At 58.7% G+C, this 21,809-nt stretch overlaps 1 protein-coding gene across 2 annotated transcripts; it reads left to right on the plus strand.

Moving 5' to 3' along the window:
- The first annotated feature begins 703 nt into the window (after positions 1–703).
- PTGIR (prostaglandin I2 receptor) lies at positions 704–20,881 on the plus strand. 2 transcript variants are annotated; one of them, XM_075915122.1, is made up of 3 exons: positions 704–948; positions 1,849–2,719; positions 20,023–20,881. In XM_075915122.1, exons 2-3 carry the CDS (start codon positions 1,880–1,882, stop codon positions 20,251–20,253), a joined length of 1,071 nt encoding a protein of 356 aa, XP_075771237.1. In that variant the 5' UTR covers positions 704–948; positions 1,849–1,879; the 3' UTR covers positions 20,254–20,881. The 2 variants fall into 2 exon arrangements, with proteins under 2 accessions (XP_075771237.1, XP_075771238.1); XM_075915123.1 differs by having other exon boundaries at positions 798–944.
- The last annotated feature ends 928 nt before the right edge of the window (positions 20,882–21,809 follow it).

The following is a 21,809-nucleotide window of genomic DNA, read 5'->3' on the forward strand; positions in this document are numbered from 1 at the left end:
GAAACTGACAAGGATGTCGCCTTCTCTCTTTCCAGTCTCCGCTTTCTACCCCACCTCCCTCTCCGGCAATTCCCTCCATCCATGCTGTTCGCTCTGCCTTGAAATCGACGCCATGCTTTTGCGTCCGGCTCCGGCAGCCGTGGCTCCGTGCACACGGGCCTGTCCGAGGCACCAACTCTCCGGGTGGCTGGGGACGGCCCTGTGACCCGGCCTGGTGTGCGGCGGCCCGTGGCGGGCATGTGGCCGCGCCCACGGCCGCAGTGCACTGGACTGGGATGCTGGAGGCCTGTGCTTGCTTTGTATCTTGGCCACTGGCCTGTGGACGCGTCCTGTCCCGCGCTGTGCCTCAGTTTCCCCATTTGTAAAATGGCCATAATGACCCCTCCTGTAAGAAGGGCTTTGAAAAGAACCAGGGATGGTTAACTCTCCCTCCAGCTACAGACCTGCCCCACCCATCTCTCCCTCCCCATAGACACCCATCCCTGTAGCTCTCCTCCCACCCCCCCCACACCCCTTCAATTGCTCTCCCTCATACACCCCTCCCCATACACCCTCTGTCTCTCCCCCCAACGTACCCCCTCTCCCCCATACAAGCCCTCTCCTCAATGCACCCCCCTCTGCCCCATGCACCTCCCTGTGCCCCACACCTCCCCTCTCCTCCCCCCACGCCTCCTCCGCTCCGCGCTGGGGACCCCTCCCTGGCTCGAGTCGCTGCCCCGGGGCTGGTGTGAGCAGCCGGTCCCCGCCCCGCAGCTCCGGCTTCGAGAGAAGGAAACAAACTGGTGGCGAGCGCCCCGCCCCTGGGCGGCTCCTCCCCGCCCTGCAGCCGGGACCGGAGGAGCAGCTGCCGCCGGAGCGTCCCGGGCTGAGCCGAGCCGAGGCAGCGCGTCTGCGGATCTCCGGGGGACCCACGCGGCCGCCTCTCCCGCTCCCCGGGACCGAACGCAGGTGTCCTGGCCCCCACCCCCGCCCCTGCTCTAACCGCTAGACCCCGCTCCCGCCCCCGCCCAGAGCCTCGCACCGACCCGGGAGGACCAGGGTGACAGCAACCCCCCCTGCTCTAACCACTAGACCCCGCTTCCCTCCCAGAGCCTGGCATAGACCCAGGAGTACCGGGGTGACAGCAACGCCCCCTGCTCTAACCGCTAGACCCCGCTTCCCTCCCAGAGCCTGGCATTGACCCAGGAGTACCGGGGTGACAGCAACCCCCCCTGCTCTAACCACTAGACCCCGCTTCCCTCCCAGAGCCTGGCATAGACCCAGGAGTACCGGGGTGACAGCAACGCCCCCTGCTCTAACCGCTAGACCCCGCTTCCCTCCCAGAGCCTGGCATTGACCCAGGAGTACCGGGGTGACAGCAACCCCGTCTGCTCTAACCACTAGACCCCGCTCCCTCCCAGAGCCTGGCATAGACCCAGGAGTACCGGGGTGACAGCAACTCCGCCTGCTCTAACCACTAGACCCCGCTCCCTCCCAGAGCCTGGCATTGACCCAGGAGTACCGGGGTGACAGCAACGCCCCCCTGCTCTAACCGCTAGACCCCGCTTCCCTCCCAGAGCCTGTCATCGACCCCAGGCGTACCGGGTTTGCAGCACCCCCACCCCACCCCTGTGCTCACCTCTAGACCCTTCGAACCCAGGAGTCCTGGCCTCTACCCCACCCCCTCCCAACTACTGGAGCCCAGTCCTCTCCCAGAGCCTGAGAGAGGATTCAGGATCCTGCTTCCCAGCCCTCCTGCTCTAACCACTAGACCCCGCTCCCTTCCCACAGCCTGGGATCCAACCAGTCCTGGCTTTCAGCCCTGCCCTCCCCCACTAACCACTAGGACCTGCTCCCCTCCCCATCTAGGAACGGAGCCCCAGGGTCCCTGGCCCCACCGATGCGCCTCCTGCAAGGTAAAGGCCCCTTGGCCAACCAGTGCGCCAACACCACCCAGCTGCAGGAGAACAGCAACCTGATCGTGACCTCCTTGATGTTCTCGACCGGAGTGGCCGGCAACGTGGTGGCGCTGGCCATCCTGGGCGTGCACCGCAAGGAGCAGCGCACCAAGTCCTCCGCCTTCTGCATCCTGGTGACCGGCCTGGCCGCCACCGACCTGCTGGGCACCTGCTTCCTCAGCCCCGTGGTCTTCGTCAGCTACGCCCGCAACGCCTCCCTGCTGGGCCTGGCGCAGGGCGGGCCGGGCCTGTGCCAGCTCTTCGCCTTCACCATGACCTTCTTCGGCCTTGCCTCCATGCTCATCCTCTGCGCCATGGCCGTGGAGCGGTGCCTGGCCATCAGCTACCCCTACTTCTACTCCCAGCACAATGGGCGCGGCTGGGCCAAGCTGGCGCTGCCGGGCGTCTACGCCTTCAGCGCCCTCTTCTGCAGCCTGCCTTTGCTGGGCGTGGGGCGGCACAAGCAGTACTGTCCCGGCACCTGGTGCTTCGTGGCGATGGCCTCTGACCAGCCGGGCAGGGACCAGCCGGGCACGGTCGCCTTCTCGCTCACCTACGCCACCCTCATGGCCCTCCTCATCCTCGCCATCTTCCTCTGCAACGGCTCCGTCAGCGCCAGCCTCTGCCAGATGTACCGCAAGCAGAAGGCCCGGCGCGGGTCCCTGGCGCCCGCCCAGCGCCACCGCAAAAACTGGTTCGGCCAAGGGGAGGAGGAGGTGGATCACCTGGTCCTCCTGGCCCTCATGACTGTCATCTTCGTCATCTGCTCCTTGCCTCTCACGGTAAGGGCCGGGAATCCATGGGGCCCTGGCTGGGGGGAGGCTGGGGGGCATTAGGGAGGGGAGACTGGGAGCCCCTCGGGGTGCTGGGGGACCAGGAGCTGCCGGGACTCCTAGTTGGCGCCCTAGGACTGGCCCCACTATTTACTGTGGCCCTTGCGGAAATAGGAGCCCCATCATCCCATTTCCCCCCAGGGCCGGGAGAGGGACTGATCCCTTCCCAAGCCGGCTGGCTGGGCCAGGTGCTGAGCTGCTGTGGGAGCGGGGCTCCGGGATGGGACTCAGGCATTGTTTACACAGGGGCCCGAGGTATTGCTGGACCCGGTCCCATCTTTCCTCTGCCCTCGCCCCTGCCTGGGGTGGGTGTGTGGATTGTGAGGCATCTGTAGGCTCCAGGGGTGTGTGGCTCCATCGGGGGGTTGTCAGGGTTCTGTAGGGGGTGCTGGATCCAGTGTGGGGGGATAAGTGTTCTACAGGCTCCAGTGCAGGTGTGGATCCAGGTTGGGGACTCTATAGACTCCTGGAGGGAACCACTGGGGGGTGTGTGTGTCAGGGATGCTATAGAACAGTGTTTCTCAACCTTTTTTTTAATAAAGTACCCCTTTTTCAAAACAACAACTACAAAAAAATCTAAGTACCCCCAGTACAGTTTTCAGACACACCATTTTTTTCCTACCATTGCAACGCATTTGTTTAAACAACTTAATCGTAGCTGGGCGGGTGTTGACATTCATGGGTGTAAAAAGTACAAAAATAATAAAGTGCTGTAAAACTTACAACCAAACTTCGGTTTTCTCCAAATTTCAGTTGGGTGGACGTATTCCCCCAGTCTTCTCTCGAGTACCCTAAGGGTACTCGTACCATTGGTTGAGAAACACTGCTATAGAACATAAGAACGGCCATAGTGGGTCAGACCAAAGGTCCGTATAGCCCAATATGCTGTCTGCTGCCTGTGGCCAATGCCAGATGCCCCAGAGGGCGGGAACACAACAGGTAATCATCATGTGATCTCTCTGCTGTCACCCATTTCCAGACAAACAGAGGCTAGAGATACCATTCCTACCCATCCTGACTAATAGCCATTGATGGACCCAACCTCCATGAACTTATCTAGCTTGTTTTTGAACCCTGTTAAAGTCCTAGTCTTTACAACATCCTCTGGCGAGGAGTTCCACAGGTTGACTGTGCGCTGTGTAAAGAAAAACTTCCTTTGGTTTGTTAAACCTGCCACCTATTCATTTCATTTGGTGACCCCTAGTTCTCATATTATGGGAACAAGGAAATAACCGTTCCTTATTCACTTTTTCTAGTCGCCTGAAAACTTCAAGTCTGAAAAGCTGAAAAGTTCAAGTCTTTTTAATCTCTCTTCATATGGGACTTGTTCCAAACCCCTCGTCCTTTTTGTTGCCCTTTTCTGAACCTTTTCCAATGCTGAGAGATCTTTTTTGAGATGAGGCAACCGCATCTGTAGGCAGTATTCAAGATGTGGGCGCACCATGGTTTTATAATATATTCTCTATCTTATTCTCTATCTCTTTTTTAATGATTCTTAACATTCTGTTTGCTTTTTTGCGGCCGCTCCTCATTGAGTGGATGTTTTCAGAGAACTATCCACTATGGCTCCAAGATCTCTCTTGAGTAAGTTGTAGCTAAATTGTTCCCCATCATATTGTACGTATAGTTGAGATTATTTTTTCCAATGTGCATTACTTTACATTTATCAACATTACATTTCTTTTGCCATTTTGCTGCCCAATCCTTTGGTATATATGGTTGTGACTATTTTCTTCCACTATTTGATCTGAGGAAGTGGGTCTGGCCCACGAAAGCTCATCATCTAATAAACCATCTTGTTAGCCTTTAAAGTGCTACATTGTCCTGCATTTTGCTTCAATCACTAAGGGTATGTCTAGACTACATGCCTCTGTCGTCAGAGGCATGTAGATTAGGCTACCCGGCATAGGGAAACGAAGCTGCGACTTAAATAATCGTGGCTTCATTTAAATTAAAATGGCTGCCACGCTCTGTCAACCAGCTGATGATCAGCTGTTTGTCGGCAGGTCAGGGCAGTCTAGATGCACCGCGGTCGACAAGGAAACCTTTGTCGACCGGCGCAGGTATGCCTCGTTTCCCTATGCCGGGTAGCCTAATCTACATGCCTCTGACGACAGAGGTATGTAGTCTAGACATACCCTTAGGGTACATCTAGACTGCAAGCCTTTTTCGAAAGAGAGCATCTAGACTGCAACCACTTCTTTCGAAAAAGCGAGGCGCTTTTTCAAAAGAGAGCACCCAGGCAGTCCAGATGCTCTCTTTAGAAAAAGCACAGTTTGCAGTCAAGAACACCTTTTTTCCAAAGAGCACTGTCCAAAAAAGGTGTTCTTCCTTGTAAAATGAGGTTTACCACGGTTGAAAAAAACGCCGCATTCTTTCGATTTAATTTTGGAAGCTCTTCACAGTCTGCTTTGGTCTTAATATCTTGAGCAGTTTGGTAGCAAGTGCAAATTTTGCCACCTTTCTCCAGATCCTTTATAAATAAGGTGAATAGGATGAGTCCCAGGACAGACCCTTGGGGGACCTCACTAGTTACCTCTCTCCACTCTGAAAACGTACCATTTATTCCTACCCTTCGTTTCCTGTCTTTTTACCAGGTTCCGGGTATCTCTGTGTGTATGGATCTGTTGTGTGTGTGTGTGTAATGCTGTAGGTTCTCTGTGTGAATTCATCGGGGAGGGGTGTGTGTGTGTGTGTGTCAGGGATACTATAGGTTCCATGTGTGTGTATGTGTATCCATTGAGGAGTTGTGTGTGTCAGGGATGCTGTAGGTTCCAGGTGTGTGTGTGTCCATCGGAGAGAGGGTTGTGAGGCATTCTAGGGGCTCATGGAGGGTGTGTGTGTGGGGGGGGGGTTGTTAGGTGGGGGGGTTGTCAGGGTGTGTGTGTATCAGAGGATCCTGGGGGTAGGTCCGTGGGGAGCCATTGTCGGGGAAGTTATAACTGTGGGGTGAGTGGGTGTGTGTCTGTCTGTCGGGTTGTCCGGGAGGTGTCGGTTCTCGGTAGCGGGGCCCTAGGGCTCTGCAGAGATGAACGCTCTGCCAGCTCATCCCCATCTCCCGGCAGTTGAAAGTCAGTCCCCTGGGGGAGCTAATGGAGTCTGAGTAGCCAGATAATGGTGTAATCAACCTCCTTCAATGTGTCCTTAGTCATTTGTCTAACTGCCCGGGTTCATCCATCCCCAGACACGCCCCGCTGCCTGTCTGTCTCGCGCTGTTTTCTGTCTGCCTGGACACAGCGAGGGAAGTGATGGGCGCTGAGACTGATAATACTGTGGATGGATGGGGGATACCTGGCATTCAGCTTTGTTTGCGTGTGTCAGTGGTTGAGGAGCGATGGGAGAAGGCAAACCCCCAAACCGAGACAGCCCAGGCTGCTTGAAACAGGGAGCACCAGACCTGTTGGAGTGTCATCATTAGGCTTCAGAGTTAACACCCCGCAAGCGCCTTGCTCTTAGAGACATTCATCCCACTTGAAGTCCGCGGCTCAGGCTGCCTGCAGACTCAGGCGGACCTGGAGGCCTTCGGTGCCCGGGTTGCCCTCATGGGGCTGGGCTCGAAAGCCGTTCTGCTAGTGATCTCCCATAATGCCATGTGTCTCTCCAGCCCCAAATGCCTTGGACCCAGGCATAGCAGGGATCCCAGAATGCACTACTACAGCACTAGGGGGGAAAGCCTCAATCTGGTGCTGAGGGAGGTGCTGTCAGGGGGCGCTCATGGGGGATGCCCTGGTGTACGGCCCCCGTCGCACATGGATCCGTGAGTGAGTGCTGGTGCCAGAGCCCTGGTGTATGGCCCCCGTCGCACATGGATCCGCAAGTGAGTGCTGGTCCCAGAGCCCTGGTGTACGGCCCCTGTCGCACATGGATCCGTGAGTGAGGGCTGGTGCCAGAGCCCTGGTGTACAGCCCCCATCGCACATGGATCCGTGAGTGAGTGCTGGTGCCAGAGCCCTGGTGTACGGCCCCCATCGCACATGGATCCGTGAGTGAGGGCTGGTGCCAGAGCCCTGGTGTATGGCCCCCATCGCACATGGATCCGTGAGTGAGGGCTGGTGCCAGAGCCCTGGTGTATGGCCCCCATCGCACATGGATCTGCGAGTGAGTGCTGGTGCCAGAGCCCTGGTGTATGGCCCCCGTCGCACATGGATCCGTGAGTGAGTGCTGGTGCCAGAGCCCTGGTGTACAGCCCCCGTCACACATGGATCTGCGAGTGAGTGCTGGTGCCAGAGCCCTGGTGTACAGCCCCCGTCGCACATGGATCTGCGAGTGAGTGCTGGTGCCAGAGCCCTGGTGTACAGCCCCGGTCGCACATGGATCCACGAGTGAGTGCTGATGCCAGAGCCTGATGTACAGCCCCTGTCGCACATGGATCCGTGAGTGAGTGCTGGTGCCAGAGCCCTGGTGTATGGCCCCCGTCGCACATGGATCCGTGAGTGAGTGCTGGTGCCAGAGCCTGGTGTACAGCCCCCGTCGCACATGGATCCGTGAGTGAGTGCTGGTGCCAGAGCCCTGGTGTACAGCCCCCGTCGCACATGGATCCGTGAGTGAGTGCTGGTGCCAGAGCCCTGGTGTACAGCCCCTGTCGCACATGGATCCGTGAGTGAGTGCTGGTGCCAGAGCCCTGGTGTACAGCCCCTTTGCCTGCCGGATCCAGGGCTTTGAATCCTGCTGTTGCCTGGTTTGAAGCTCAGAAAAGCAAACCCTGCTGGTGATTACCGGGCAAACAAGCTGCGTATTGTTCCCTGAGTGTTAAACCAACACGGGGGGCGGAAGTGGGGAGGCAGGGGTTAGCAGAGAGCTCTGCGTGGCAGGGGCACAGCGCGGCCTGGGACGGCCATTCCCGACCTCGCTGGCCTGTCGTGACCCAGGAAATAGCTGTCGTGCAAGCTTGCTCGACAGAATATTTCTTAGCACGATAGTGCACGCGCACAACCTAGACCGTGTGTACCGCAGTGGCCACTCCGGCAGCTCCCAGGGTGGGCTGGGCTCCCTGCTCTGGGCGCTGCAATCTCCGGGGTGGTCACGCTGCTCCCGACGGGTCAGCTTCATGTGCTGGCAGGCGGGGCTGCTGTGCCCCGGGCCATGATGACGGAGAGGTGGCTGGGCCAACAGCGTCATGCCCCCGTGCACCAGGCCGGAGCGGGGAGCTGAAGCTAGCCAGCCTGGAGATGGGGTGAGCGCTGCACCACAGGGCCTCCTGACCCGACCCCCTCCCCTTGCGACCCTTTGGTGCGTTCTGACACCCCAGAGGTGGGTGACGAGAAACTCTGGTCTAGTCCTCACTGCGCAGACCTGGGTTCTATTCCGTAGCTCTGAGAGAGGAGTGGGGTCTAGTGGTGAGAGCAGGGAGGCCAGGAGCCAAGGTTCTGTCTCCAGCTCTGGGAGGGGAGTAGGGTCTAGTGGTTAGAGCCGGGGAGGCTGGGAGCCAGGCTTCCTGGGGTCTGTTCCTGGCTCTGCGGGGTGGCTTTTGGCTTGTCACTTTCCCTCCCCATACCAGGGCTTACCCCACTTATAAAATAAAGATGGCAAGAGGCACCTTTGACCTTCACAAAGCAAGTGAGGGCTCTGGGCTGAGAGGTGGTGTGTGTGAGAGAGATCACTGTTGCCACCTAGTGGATGAAATCAGAACTGTTTGTCCATGTGTCCTAGCCCCTGCACTGCTCCCAGTGGATGGCGATTTCCCTGTCAGGCATTGGAAGTTGGGCTTTAGAAGCTGCTCTGATTGGCTGCAACAGCTCCATAGCCAGGCAGAACTGCGGGCTGGTTACAGAGTTTGCTGTAGTCCCAGCGGCTCACCGGACTCCATAGGGCCCCCCAAGGCACCTAGAGCAAACGCTGCCGTGGGGCGTCTCTCTGAACACGGCTGCTACCGCTTTCCTTGTCCTTCCAAACCCTCCCTGCTTTATCAGGCTTATCGGCCGCCCAGTGCAGATCACGCTCCTTGGCTGGCCCCACCCCATGTTTCTTTCACCTGGTTCAACACTGCCTTTCCCTCCTATCGCCTCCCCCGGCTGGCTCCCAATGCTCCAGCCTCACGCAACCAACCCAGCTGGGGTAAATCAGCCATCCGAGCGATGAGGCTTTACCCCGATCGGGCCCAAGAAATAATGGGATCAGGATCAATACGCTCTCTCATCTTTTCCATCCGTGTGCAGAATAATTTTTATATGCGCTGAGGCATGTGCGGATGTGCACCACCAGTAGAAACAAAATCAGCTGGGCGGCGTTAGTGTCTCTCCTGAGACACAAGTTCATAGCTCACAGAGAACACTGCCCCCCCCCCCCATTCGCTTGGCATGTCCAGAACCCCCACGCCACTGCCTGCCTCTGCTGTCTTCCCAGCATGATTCATTCTTTCCTCCTTGGGCTCTGGTTGCCTCCTGGGTCTCTCAATTAAAGCCAGGCCTTAATTCCCAGGATTTGTTTTCTTGCTTTTCCGGGCTGCGTGTTTTAAATAGGGCACGGGCCCAACTCTGGTCTCCTCCGCGCCACCAGAGCATCCCTGCACACCAGCGGGAAGAGCTGTGCTCCGATTCTCCCGTGCGCCGATTCTCCTGGATGGTAGTGGGGGGACGCCCCGACTGGCACCAATTTGGGGTGCGCATCGGGGTGTCACCCCACTGCCACCCGGGCAGGTACGCCCATCGGATCTGTTTTTAACACAGACCCTTCGGGCAGGGGAGGGGGAGGAGGGAAGGGAAGAAAATGAGCATTTTTCAAAGCTGCTTTTTAGTTGTTTCCAGCCCTTTGTGAATTTGTGAGGGGAGGGTAAAGAGAGAGCCCCAGATGGGCTGGCCAGCATTTCACACTCGTCTGGCACCAGTGTGCAGGGCAGAGAAGTGTGCACGTGTGCGAGCAGGCATGTGTTTGTGCACTCCTGCGGTGCGTGCCTCTTTGCCGGAGGGGTGCACGTGGCGGGGGGGGGAGGGGTGTGTCTGTGTGAGTGGAACTTAATTTGATTCCCCCTTCTGATTGTTGTCCTTGCTACCCATCTGCCCCTGGCGTGCAAGTTGCACCCCCCTTGCACGCCCGCGTGGGTGCGAGGTATGCCTGGCCACGTGCCCCGGCTGCAGCTCCCATCTGCAGTCCCCAGGCCTGATTCCGACCTTCCTCCGTTGTCTCCCGCGTCACTGGAGTGTCGTTGGTTTCCTGGAGTGTTGCTTCGGGTGGCAGAGGGCAGCAGCTGACTCAGGCTGACACACGGGTTCCTTGGCAGTCACGTTCTGCCCCCAAACTCGTTTCTCTGTCGCCATCGGGGGCGTTTCCCGGGGCATGAATCAGCCTCTTCCTTACAAGGGACGCGAGCGGGTTGGGGGGCAGGCAGCTGGCCACTCGGCCAGGTTCGGTGGATTCACGCGATGTCACCTCTTGAATTGCAAAGCGACTCCTGCCGTACACCGCCCCCCTTCCCCCGCTTCAACAGAGTCACAGCTGAGCTGGACTGAATCATGCCCCAGTCGTTAATAACCCCCCCCCCCCCCCGAAAACCCAACCACTACCGGATCAAACATCAGGAACCCTTCCCATTCTGCGCAACACCCTCCTGCCCCCTGAACCGACGGGCCCTTTCCTCACCAGTTCTGGTGCGTGAGAACCGGTCAGTTTCAATCCTCCTGAGATTCTGTTTCTGGTCAATTTCATTTCACACTCCCCTAGGCCCTCTGCTCGGGTTGCAAAAGGGATGTTTATTTACAGACTGCTCCTTCAGAAGGAGGGAACTTGGCTGGGGCCCTACTGGGAGCTGTCCGCCCTGGCCATGCGGCATTGAATTTAACGAGGCGCCTGGCATTAAGTTGAAAGGGGTGCGCTGAGGAGGAGGAAGGTTACGGGATACCGATGAGCCGGGCCTGGCTCTGTTGTCCCCACTTCCAACAGGATGTTGGTGATGGGAAAGAGCCCGTTGCAGGCTGATGCAGGGAGTGAAAAAATTGGCCTGGCCGTCAAAGATTGTGATTGGTCTTGTGGATCGTAGCAGTGCACTGGGCCTCGCTGCGCCAGGCGCTGTACATTTTGACTGCTCTGAGGTACACTGGTGATGCTACGGTGCCCCAGTCGTGGACCAGGACCCTATGGTAGTAGACGCTGGGCATTTTTATTACGACTAGGAGTATTACGGTAGAACGAAGGCCGCCCTCCCAGACACGAGCCAGGCGCTGAACGAACCCAGGACAGTGAGACAGGCCCAAAGAGCAGACAACCGACAGGCCGTAACAGCCTCGGTTTCCCCATCTGTAAAATGGGGAGAAGGATTCTGCCCCTTTCCCACCTTTGTGAAGTGCTCGGAGCTCTGCGGATGGAAAGAGTCCGACGAGAGGGCGGGATTGCATAGTAATGAGTGTTTGGAGGCTGCAAGTTCAGAGAGCTTGGAGCGGTGGGCCTGGTTCCAGCTGGGCTGGGCCCTCTATCCTGGGTCAGGCCCTGCCAGTCACACCCCGGCCTTCTTCCACCTTTCTCTCTCTCAGCCTGTGGCCACCCCCCTCTCAGCCTTCTCTCTGGCAAGCTCCCTGGACTGAGCTCCTCTTCTGCCCCGTTATTTGGATTCATTGGTTCCCCCTGCTCCCGCCTCTGTCCTGTCTCCATCTGGTGTCTCTGGTGCGTGTGGTAGATTGGGGTGTAAACGGGGGCTGCGCCCGGGGTGTAAAACAGCCTGGCTCCAAGGGACTCAATGGGCCAGCGCCCTCGCTGGGGTAAAGCAGGCCCCCCCCCCCCCGAAGTTTCTCTGTTTCTCTCTCTTCCAGCCGGGGAAGCAGCTGCCACCCCGGTGGGGTGTGTGTATATGTAAGGGGCCTGGAGATAAGGGCTGACGTTGCCTTCCATCCCCCCTCCCCTGCTAATCTCCTTCCTCCCAGGCCCTGGCCCCGGGTGTGGCTGGTTCCTCTCCAGAGATATTGCCCGTAGTGATCCGGATGCTTGGGCTTGGTTTCTGGCCGGGGTGCGCGCGCCGTTCACCTCCGTGAAGCTGGCTCTTCTGCACTCAGTGCTGATCTGGGGCCGCTCTATTTGCCTTCTATGCCCCCCCCTGAGCGTAGGCCTCCTCTCAGCTTCCCTAAGCTGCTCGCCTCCCACTCTGCCTCCGTTCCACTCCTTCCCCCAGCTCTGCCCCTGTTCCCTCTCTCCCCCTCCCCCAGTGCCTCCTGAACAGCTGATCCACAGTGGGTGGGAGTAGGGTTGCCGGCTGTTCGGTATTCACCTGGACTGTCCAGTATTTTTGCCTCCTGTCTGGTAAAAAATTCAGAAAATACCAGACACCTAAGATGTCCGGTATTTTCTGATTCCCCTCCACCCCCCGGCCAGGAGGCAAAAATGCCAGGCACCTGGCAACCCTACAAACAATTAGCACCCGGCCTCCCGCTCCCAACACCCTCAGCCCCCTGACCCCAGACCCCATGCTTACCTGGTTCCACAAGGCTTCTGGCACAGAATAGCTGCTGGCAAAAAGACCAAGGGGAAGCAATGACTCCCCTGGGTCTTGGTGCTCAACCTATCCCTGCACTCACCTTAAAGGGGACATGCTTTTTTAATGCTGTTTTATTTTAATATATTTATTTTTTTGCTCAACAACTTTGGTCTCCCCCCCCTTTTTTTTTAAACAGAAATTTTCCCTGGATTTTTTTTTGGGGGGGTGGGCCGGGTGTTCGATATTTTTGTTTCAACCATCTGACAACCCTCGGTGGGAGGAAGATGATCAAGCAAGGGCCCCCGGTGGATCCTGACCACCCCTTGTTTTTTTTCCACACCCACAGAGTTGGTGCCCATGCTCACATGTTCCAGGGTCCCCCCACACCTTTACTCTTCCGTGGGCTCAAGGTTAATCACCGCACCTCCACTCTTCCCCCATTCCTAGGGGCCAGGACGTCAGTGGGTTTTCTCCCGGTGAAAGAGCCTTGTGCAGGTCGATCGGCCGATCCCTGCATACTCCGGCCTTCCTTCTCCCGCTACTACCACATCCTGCCCCTCCGGCGTGAGCAATCCCCTAGCCGTACACACACATTCAGTAGACTGCGCACACCAGTCCTGGCTATGCAGGCCGACTTCTCTTGCTGCCCAGGCAAGGTCAGTCTACTAGGGTTGCCAAGTGTCCGGTATTGAACTGGACAGTCCAGTAAAAAAAATTCAGAAAATACCGGGCACCTAAAATGTCCAGTACTTTCTGATTTTTTTTTCCTGGCCAGGAGGCGAAAATCCTGGGTGCTTACCAGCTTTTGTAGGGGAGCTGTCTGGCATGGCACAGGAAGGCAAGATGGCAGGCTGCTGCCAGCAGCCTATTAGAGCCAAAAAGTCTCTTAAAGGGGCCATGCTGTTTTTTTTTTTTTTTTATATGCTCAACAACTTTGGTCTCCCCCTTTGTTTCCTCAACAAATTTTTTCCCTGGTGGTTCTTTTTTTGGGGGGAGGTGTTCGGTATTTTTGGTTAAACCATCTGGCAACCCTACAGTCTACCGCCAGGGACTCCAGCTCCCGGCCCAGGCGCCCTGGGTGGCCTGAGCGCGTCCCCAATCCAGCTCGTGAAATATTCTGAAACCGTGATGTCATCAGGCCAGGAGGTGGGGGTTGGCACGGCTCACCCTCCCGGCAGCACCCTGCAGCTCCATAATCCCAGACACAGGGGGCGCCGCTTGGTCCGGGAAGCTGTGCGGAGCGTCCTCCGTCACGATGGGAAGTGCACTGGCCATTCCAGCTGGGGAGGGGGCGGCGTTCCAGCGGGGGAGGGGGAGGTATTCCAGCGCGGGAGGACACAGCAGTGCCGGGGGAGGACTCCGTTTCCGGTCTTCATGGGATCCTGTTGACTGTCTGGGCACCTAGACGCAGGGAGACACTGTTGGCATGTGCGCTGACCCTGTATTGCTGACCCCAGGCATTCGCAACTCAGGCACCAGCTCCCCCCCCCCTCCCCAAGAGAAGAGCTTCTGGAAATCCCAGATAAAAATACACTTGGGGTCTTTTTAGTTGACATCTGGTGCTTGAGGCCTCTGGCTGAACTCGGGACACGTTCTCGCGCTTTTCTCCGCAAACCAGGAGCCAGCCAGCCTGCCTGTAACAAAACGGAAGGCGGCGGCGGGGGTTCTGTTCGAATACCCCGCCCCAGCCTCTGGGCGGACAGCTCTGCACTCCTGGGGACCCCCAGCTCCAGAGCCCTGCCGGGGGGGAAGGGGGCTGGCTTGCTAGCGGGATTTGAGGCCTGGCTCTGGCCCCAAGGCAAACTGAGTTTGAGACCCCTGGGCTACCCTGGTTCAGCATCCATGGGACCAGACCGGTCCCAAACGAGGGAGTTTGCTGGACCAGGAATGGTCAGTTCTGGCCGCTCTGTTGCCGGCCTCCAGGTGCTCCCGAGGGGCTGGCAGCCTCCCAGTCAGGCTCCCCTCCCAGCCACCAACCCTGCTGCCAGCCCTGGCCATTGGGTTCCGCTGCTGGTCCCAGCTGGGCTCCCTGCCGCCCCGGCTGCTGGCCCAGGTCCACAGGACACCAGCCTTCCAGGCGGCCCCTGTTCCCTGCTGGGCCACAGCTGTTGCCGGACCAGAAAGTCCTGGTTGAGAGGTTCAGCCTATAGTCTGGGGTCCAGTTGCAGACAATTCCAGCGGCTCTGATTTTGGGCTGTGCCTGGGAGGGGTGTTTTTTTTTTTTCTTCTTCATCTTTATCTTCTTTTAATAAGTTTCCTTTAATAAGTTGAATAAGGACAAATGCAAAGTGCTGCACTTAGGAAGAAACAATCAGTTTCACACCCACAGAATAGGAAGTGACGGTCTAGAAAGGAGTCCTGCAGAAAGAGAGCTAGGGGTCATAGAGGACCACACGCTAAATATGAGTCAACAGTGTGACTCTGTTGCAAAAAAAAAGCAAACGTGATTCTGGGCTGCATGAACAGGAGTGTTGTGAGCAAGACACGAGGAGTCATTCTTCCGCTCTACTCTGCGCTGATCAGGCCTCAGTTGGAGTCTTGTGTCCAGTTCTGGGCGCCGCATTTCAGGAAAGATGTGGAGAAACTGGAGAACGTCCAGAGAAGAGCGACAAAAGTGATTAAAGGTCTAAGAAAACATGAGCGATGAGGGAAGACTGAAGGAACTGGGTCTGGAGAGGAGAAGACTGAGAGGGGACAGGATAACAGTTTTCAAGTATCTAAAAGGGTGTCACAAGGAGGAGGGAGGGAAATTGTTCTCTTTGGCCGCTGAGGACAGGACAAGAAGCAAGGGGCTTAAACTGCAGCAAGGGAGGTTGAGGTTGGACATTAGGAAAAACTTCCTCCCTGTCAGGGTGGTCAGACACTGGAATAAATTGCCCAGGGAGGTTGTGGAATCTCCATCTCTGGAGATATTTAAGAGCAGGTTGGACAGACGTCTACCAGGGATGGTCAGATGGTGCTGGGTCCTGCCGTGAGGGCAGGGGATGGGACTTGCTGACCTCTCGAGGTCCCTTCCAGTTCTAGGGTTCTTCATTTTCTTCTTCCCTTTTCCTTTCTTTCCCAGCTGGTCTTCTTCGTGGACCCTGGTTTATAGAGCGAACCCTGAGTCCCGCTTAGCTCTGCCTTGGCCAATCATTTCACCAGCCCGTTCCAAAACCGTTCTCTGACTGATCCTCACGGGCATGGGTGTCGGCTCTGTGGATGGTCTGGCCTGCAGCACCCAGGGAGATACCCTGCGTGTGACCAGCCCCCACCAGCCACAGCTGGGGCGTGGACAGGGCCTGGCCACCCATCAGCTGTTCCGTGGGCCCGAGGGGCTGGCTCCGGAGCAGCTGTTGGGTGCCTGGTGGGAGGTGCCCAGGGGAGGGCTGAGAAGAGTGAGTGGCAGGAGGGTGGGTGGGACCCTGGGGGAGGAAGCAGAGTGAGGCGGTGGCCTTAGGGTGTTTTCCTTCTAGTTTATCGCAAAATCAGCATAGACATCAGCATGTGCATCCGCAGAGACAGACAAACACGCACATGTGCACAGACAGACTCGCCAAATTGTCTTCACAAGACAAACAGGCAGCCCTGTGGCTACACACGCCACCCCTCTGTGGCTGCAAGTCCCAACGCTAATCCATGGGATCTGCAGTGTCCTCGATTTGGTAACTGGCCTTTACCCGCAGGCTGCTTCCCTCCCTGTGTTGATGACTTGCCTGGCTCCTCTCCTTCCCCGAGCTCCTTCCTGGCCGGCGGGTCTCTGCTTTAGGGTCCCCACTTCTGCCCTTCTGATTGGGACCCGTGTCTGAGTTCACTCCTCCTTGCTAACTCTGCCGAGCGTCTGCCTCTTCTCGGACTCCTCCCTCGCGCACGAGGCCCCGTTCACTTTGGAGAACGCCGTTTCTCTTCCCGAGGGGCAGGCGGGTTTTCTTAGCCCCCTACCAAGCTGGCAAACAAGCTATAGCCAATTGCTTCATATAAGCGCCACCAGGCGGATGTGAACCGGGGACCTTTGAAGCGTAGGACAGGAGCCTCTACTCTCTGCACTAAAAGCCAGCTGGCTCTCAGCTGGTGCTGCAAAGGTCTCTTGTTCTTGGCTGTTGTTGTCCTGGTCTGGGTGCTTGTCTGTTGTCACCGTGGTCTAGGTGTCGTTGCACGGGACAGTGAACCACACTAGGGCTGTGTCTACACTGGCATGAATTTCCGGAAATGCTTAAAACAGAATAGTTTTCGTTATACGTATTTCCAGAAAAAGAGCATCTACATTGGCAGGCTGCTTTTCCGGAAAAGCCCTTTTTCCGGAAAAGCGTCTGTGGCCAACGTAGATGCGCTTTTCCGGAAAAGAGCCCTGATCGTCATTTTCGCGATCGGGGCTTTTTTCTGGAAAAGACCACTGGGCTGTCTACACTGGCCCTTTTCCAGAACAGTGTTCCGGAATAAGGACTCATGCCCGAGCGGGAGCAGAATAGTTTTTCCGGAATAGCGGCTGATTTTGTACAGTAGAGCGTCGTTGCTTTTCCAGAAATTCAAGGGCCAGTGTAGACAGCTCACAGCTTATTCCGGAAAAGCGACTGATTTTCCAGAATAAGTGGCCCAGTGTAGACACAGTGTGTGGGTTACACTTACCCACTTCTAAAGCCTCATGCGGTGACACCTGGCAGCGGCTGTCGAACACAGCGGAGGAAGTAACGTGGCTGTAATGGCATCAAACAAAGCCATAAAATAAAGCCCAGGTAGCTCCCGCTGGGTGTCAAGGCCTCCAAGGGGCAGGCTAGGGCAGGAAGGAATGGAGCAAGGGCGGAGCCTTGAGGAGTGGGGGGGGCGGGGCAGAGTGTGGGGGTGGGGCAGGGCTGGCACCTGGGGGAAAGGGTGGGGCAGGGATAGCGCTGGGGTGGGGCACCCAGTGGGAAAAATAAGTCGGTGTCTAGCACATTGTGAAATGAGGCTTTTCCTTGGTCATGTCCCGCCGCCTTAGTGATTTAAATCTTGCAAAATGAGTTAAGCAACAGACCGAAACGATGAACCAGAGAGAAACCGCACGGTGGCAGGGCGGGGGGGGGGGGGGGGGGGGGGGAGGGTGGCTGCTGCTTTCCATCAACCCTCCCCCCTCCCCCAGCTCTGTGTTGGGTTAATTCGCAGCTGGGAGAGGCCATGAATACCGAGGGGGGAGGGATAAATTCCCCTGGGGATGGGACACTGGACCCCAGGGGACCCTGGCCTGATCCAGCAAGGGAATGGGGACACAAAACTGTGTCGCCTCAGGAGGCAGGGTGGCTCCGTGGCCCCCGGCAGGGCGTGTGTGTGTTGCCACGCCCCGTGCCTCAGTTTCCCTGCTTGCCTTGCCTCGTTCCGACCGAGCTCCGTGGAGCCCGGATGGTGTGGCCGGGGGCTTTGGGAACGGCCGCCGCCCGCGCCCGTCCCCTCCTCGATGCGCACGGCTTCTGCCCCTGGACTGGAGCCAGCTGGGTGGCGGGGTGGGCACAAACATGGCCATGAGAATGCAGCCCCGCGGGCAGCAGAGCCGGGCGGCCGGCCCGAGAGGCTGGAGGACTCTGGAAAAGGCTGGGGGAGGGGGGGGAGAACCCTCTGGGGACAACCCTTGGACAGTGGGGGCACTGTGGGCTCGGAGTCCCTGGCCCCCACTAGCCCCAGGCCACAGGGGAAGAGTGCGGCAGGCAGCAGGGGGCGGACCCCGGGGCTATGCAGGGCTGTCTGCGGGGGGGGGGGGCTCAGCCTCCTTCAGCATTGGCTACCTGCTGCTGTTGGGCTAAAAGACATAGCGCCGGGCTGGGATGTAGGAATCTCGAAGAGGAGCAGACGGGTTCTTTTCCCTCTGGATTTGATCAATCCCAGAGAAGAGCCAGAAGGATCGAAGACAGGGCGGGGGAACCTTGTTTGGGTTGGGGGGGGCGCTGACCCACAGAAAAATCAGTGGGGGGGTGCACACAAGTGAAAAGCACAAGCCCCCCAAAGCCTCACGGCCGGGGTCCCTGACTGCGGAGAAAGATGCTCCCCACATTCCCCTCGCACGACAGAGTCTAGAGACCCAGGCTCCTCGATTTTGTGTGCTCCAGCCCCATGGGAGGGGGGAGGGCTGCAGGAAGGAGAGGGGGTGGGAGCTGCATTAGAGGCTCCCCCAATGCTGGGGGAGGGAGGCTGGACCTTGGGGGCCAGATCCAGGCAGGCAGGCAGCCTCGGGGCTCAGTTTCCCCACCCCTGGCCAAAGGGCTGGAAACTAGCCTGGTAGCGACAGACTCCAGGAGTTCCGTCGATTTCGCTCCCCAAAGAGAAGATCCGGGGGTGCCTGGGGAAGCAATACAGAATAACGGGCTCCCCCCTCGTAGCGGGAGGTTGAGCCCAGCCCGAGGGCTGGTATTTGGAGCTAGACCCATTCAGATGGGTAATATGGGGGGGAACGGGCATTTTTAACCGGGGCGCCGTTAACCCTGGGGACAGATCGTAAGAGGTTGGGGGGGGGAGGGTTTGCTGGCACTGGCGAGGTTTCAATCCAGGTGGGCTGGGTTTCGAAAACGATTGGGCCTGGCCCGTGTCGTAGGGGGGCGCCGTGCCAGATGGCCCCAAAGGTCCCCTCTGGTCTTGCAATCTGCGAATCTGCCTCCGTCAGACAGGTCTGCTTGGTCTGAAGCCCAGGCCAGGTAAGGCTCCGCCCGGGGCCACGGCTCCTGCATTCTCCTGAGTCGAACCCATAAAAAAACCCCAAACCTGTAACAGGTGTTTCCAGCCCAGGGGGTTGGCGAGAAAAGCCTCAACCCCGTGAAACAGGTGTAAGCGGTGCAGCGCCGCTGCCTGGGTCTGCAGAGAGCCTGAACCGCTTGCTGAACTGCTTCCCAGCCCCCCTGCTCTGCGTGGGGCTGGAGGAAGGGAGAGCACTGCGCCCTGCCCCCTTTCCCTGCCGGCGGAGCCAACATCTGGGGTCAGCACTGGGAGAAATGGGAGGAGCTAGAGCAAGAGGGCGGAGCCTGGGGATAAATTCAGCCATGTTGGAGCCTGGGGCTTTCAGAGAGAAAGGAGCAGGTGGGTCCAGCAAGCAGCTAGGCGGATCTTTGGTTCGGCCCAGTCGGGCCATTCTCATTTTGCCCCTGCTGGCTCTGGGGAGAGTGGAGGCTACTGGTTAGAGCTGGGGACCTGGTAGCCAGGACTCCTGGGTTTTATGCCAGGCTCGGGGTGGGGAGTACGGTCTAGTGGTTTGAGCAAGCCATTGGGAGCCAGGACTCCTGGGTTTTATGCCAGGCTCGGGGTGGGGAGTATGGTCTAGTGGTTAGAGCAAGCCATTGGGAGCCAGGACTCCTGGGTTTTATGCCAGGCTCGGGGTGGGGAGTACGGTCTAGTGGCTAGAGCAAGCCATTGGGAGCCAGGACTCCTGGGTTTTATGCCAGGCTCGGGGTGGGGAGTACGGTCTAGTGGTTAGAGCAAGCCATTGGGAGCCAGGACTCCTGGGTTTTATGCCAGGCTCGGGGTGGGGAGTACGGTCTAGTGGCTAGAGCAAGCCATTGGGAGCCAGGACTCCTGGGTTTTATGCCAGGCTCGGGGTGGGGAGTACGGTCTAGTGGTTAGAGCAAGCCATTGGGAGCCAGGACTCCTGGGTTTTATGCCAGGCTCGGGGTGGGGAGTTCGGTCTAGTGGTTAGAGAAGGGATTTCTGGGTTCTGCCCCTGTGCTAGGGTTCGGCTCATATTGGGGCTTCCCATGGAGTAACCATGGGGGTAGCCGGGGTGTGTGTTAGCTTGGGGGGGATCAGTACCTTCTGGGGGGGGTTAAAAGGTCCCAGAGCTGTACACCCCCTCCCCAAAAGGATCTCTCCCCCCCCAGTCTCTTTTAACAGCCCGGGCAGTGGCTGTAACCTCCCTGTCCCCGCAGATCCGTGCCTACGTCAGCGCCCTGAAACCGGACGGCTACGAGCAAGGAGACATGGTGGCCTTTCGCTTCATCGCCCTCAACCCCATCCTGGACCCCTGGATCTTCATCCTGTTCCGCAAGGCCGCCTTCCGCAGCCTGCGCGCCCTGCTCTGCTGGCCCTGGGCCCGGCGCCGGAGCCCCGAGCCCCGCCCGCTGGACAGCCTCCCGTGCCAGGCCAACTGCGCCTGCTGAGACGTGGGCTCTGGGCACCATGCGGGCCCCGCCAGGCCCTGCCGTGGGCACCGAGCGCCAGCGCCGGGCACCTCCGGGAACTGGCCGGGCACCCTGCCATGGGCACCACCGCTCCCGGCAGGGGCAGTGCCACCCTCCGGCCCCGTCCACGTGCCACAGACGCAGCTGGGGGGAGGCGGCCGGACTGAGGAAGAGGATGAAGAGGCCTAGGACACGTGGCTGGGGGGGGCGCTGGGGTTGCGAGGGGCGTATGAGACTGGACAGAGCGAAGGGGGCTAAGCAGGGGAGACGCCCCTCTGGGTGTGGGGCAGAGGGACACGAGGGAGGGTGACGGATGCCCCCCAGGTGGGATCTAAGGGGTGTATCAAACCCCCCAGCGGTTGGAGGCGGAAGCTGGTGCCGGAGGCCAAGCACCTTGTGGGGGGGACGGCAGGTTGGGGGGCAGAAGGGGGGTGTTTGGCTCAGACATTGATTCCCCCCATGTCCTGGGCACGGTACAAATGGGTTGGTGATAGAGAGGGGGATAGGGATTACATGCCCCCCCCCCGAAATGGAGTCCAGCCTCTGGCTCGTTAGTGGTACTCGCAATTAATGCCTCCAGCGTCCTTATTAAAGATAATGTAACAGAGTCGCTTCCTGGTCATTTTGTATTAGAGTGGGAGGGAGTGGGGGGCTGTGGGTCAGGAGTGGGCGGCGGGGCCAAATTGGGTGGGGGCCGCGGCAGGGATAACATGAGGGGGCTGTGGGTCAGGAGTGAGGGGTGTGGTCTGAGCTGGGGGGAGGCAGGGCTGGGTTAATGTGGGGGGACTGTGGGGCGGAAGTGAGGGGCGGGTCCGAGTTGGGGGCCCCAGGGCTGGGATAACGTGGGGGGGTCTGTGGGTCAGGAGTGAGGGGTGTGGTCTGAGCTGGGGAGCAGGGCTGGGTTAATGTGGGGGGACTATGGGGTGGAAGTAAAGGGCGGGTCCAAAGTGAGGGGCCCAAGGCTGGGATAATGTGGGGGTGGCTGTGGGGTAGGAGTGAGGGGCGGGTCCGAACTGGGGGCCCCAGGGCTGGGATAACGTGGGGGGGGGGGCTGTGGGGTGGGAGTGAGGGGCGGGTCCGAGCTGGGGTCCCCAGGGCTGGGATAACGTGGGGGGGGCTGTGGGGTGGGAGTGATGGGCAGGGGATGAGCTAGGGGGCAGCCAGAGCTGGATAACATGGGGGGGGCTGCTGGAGTGTTTGTGCCCCCAGTTACCTCAGTCTCCCTGCCCTGATCCTGCCCTCTGGCTGGTGCCGCGACACCTCCCCCTGCGGCCGTGTCCCCCGCTGGGATGTGGGTGCCGGAGCTGACGCCGCAGCCAGCGCTGAGCCCAGTGTAAATATTTCCTTTGCCGAATTCATCCTCTTCCAGCCTCCCCCACGCAGCTGCCGGCTAATCCCCCGTCTAAATATTTTCAGCGCAGGCCCATGGTGGGCAGCGCCCGGCCCCACTGGGCCCTGAGCCCCCTCCCGTCCCGGCCTGGGGGGGCGGTCTGGCTTAGCAAGCATGGCCATATCCCAGCAGCCTCTCTGGCATC

This window comes from Pelodiscus sinensis, unplaced genomic scaffold (assembly GCF_049634645.1).
Source record: "Pelodiscus sinensis isolate JC-2024 unplaced genomic scaffold, ASM4963464v1 ctg34, whole genome shotgun sequence".
NCBI lineage: Eukaryota > Metazoa > Chordata > Testudines > Trionychidae > Pelodiscus > Pelodiscus sinensis.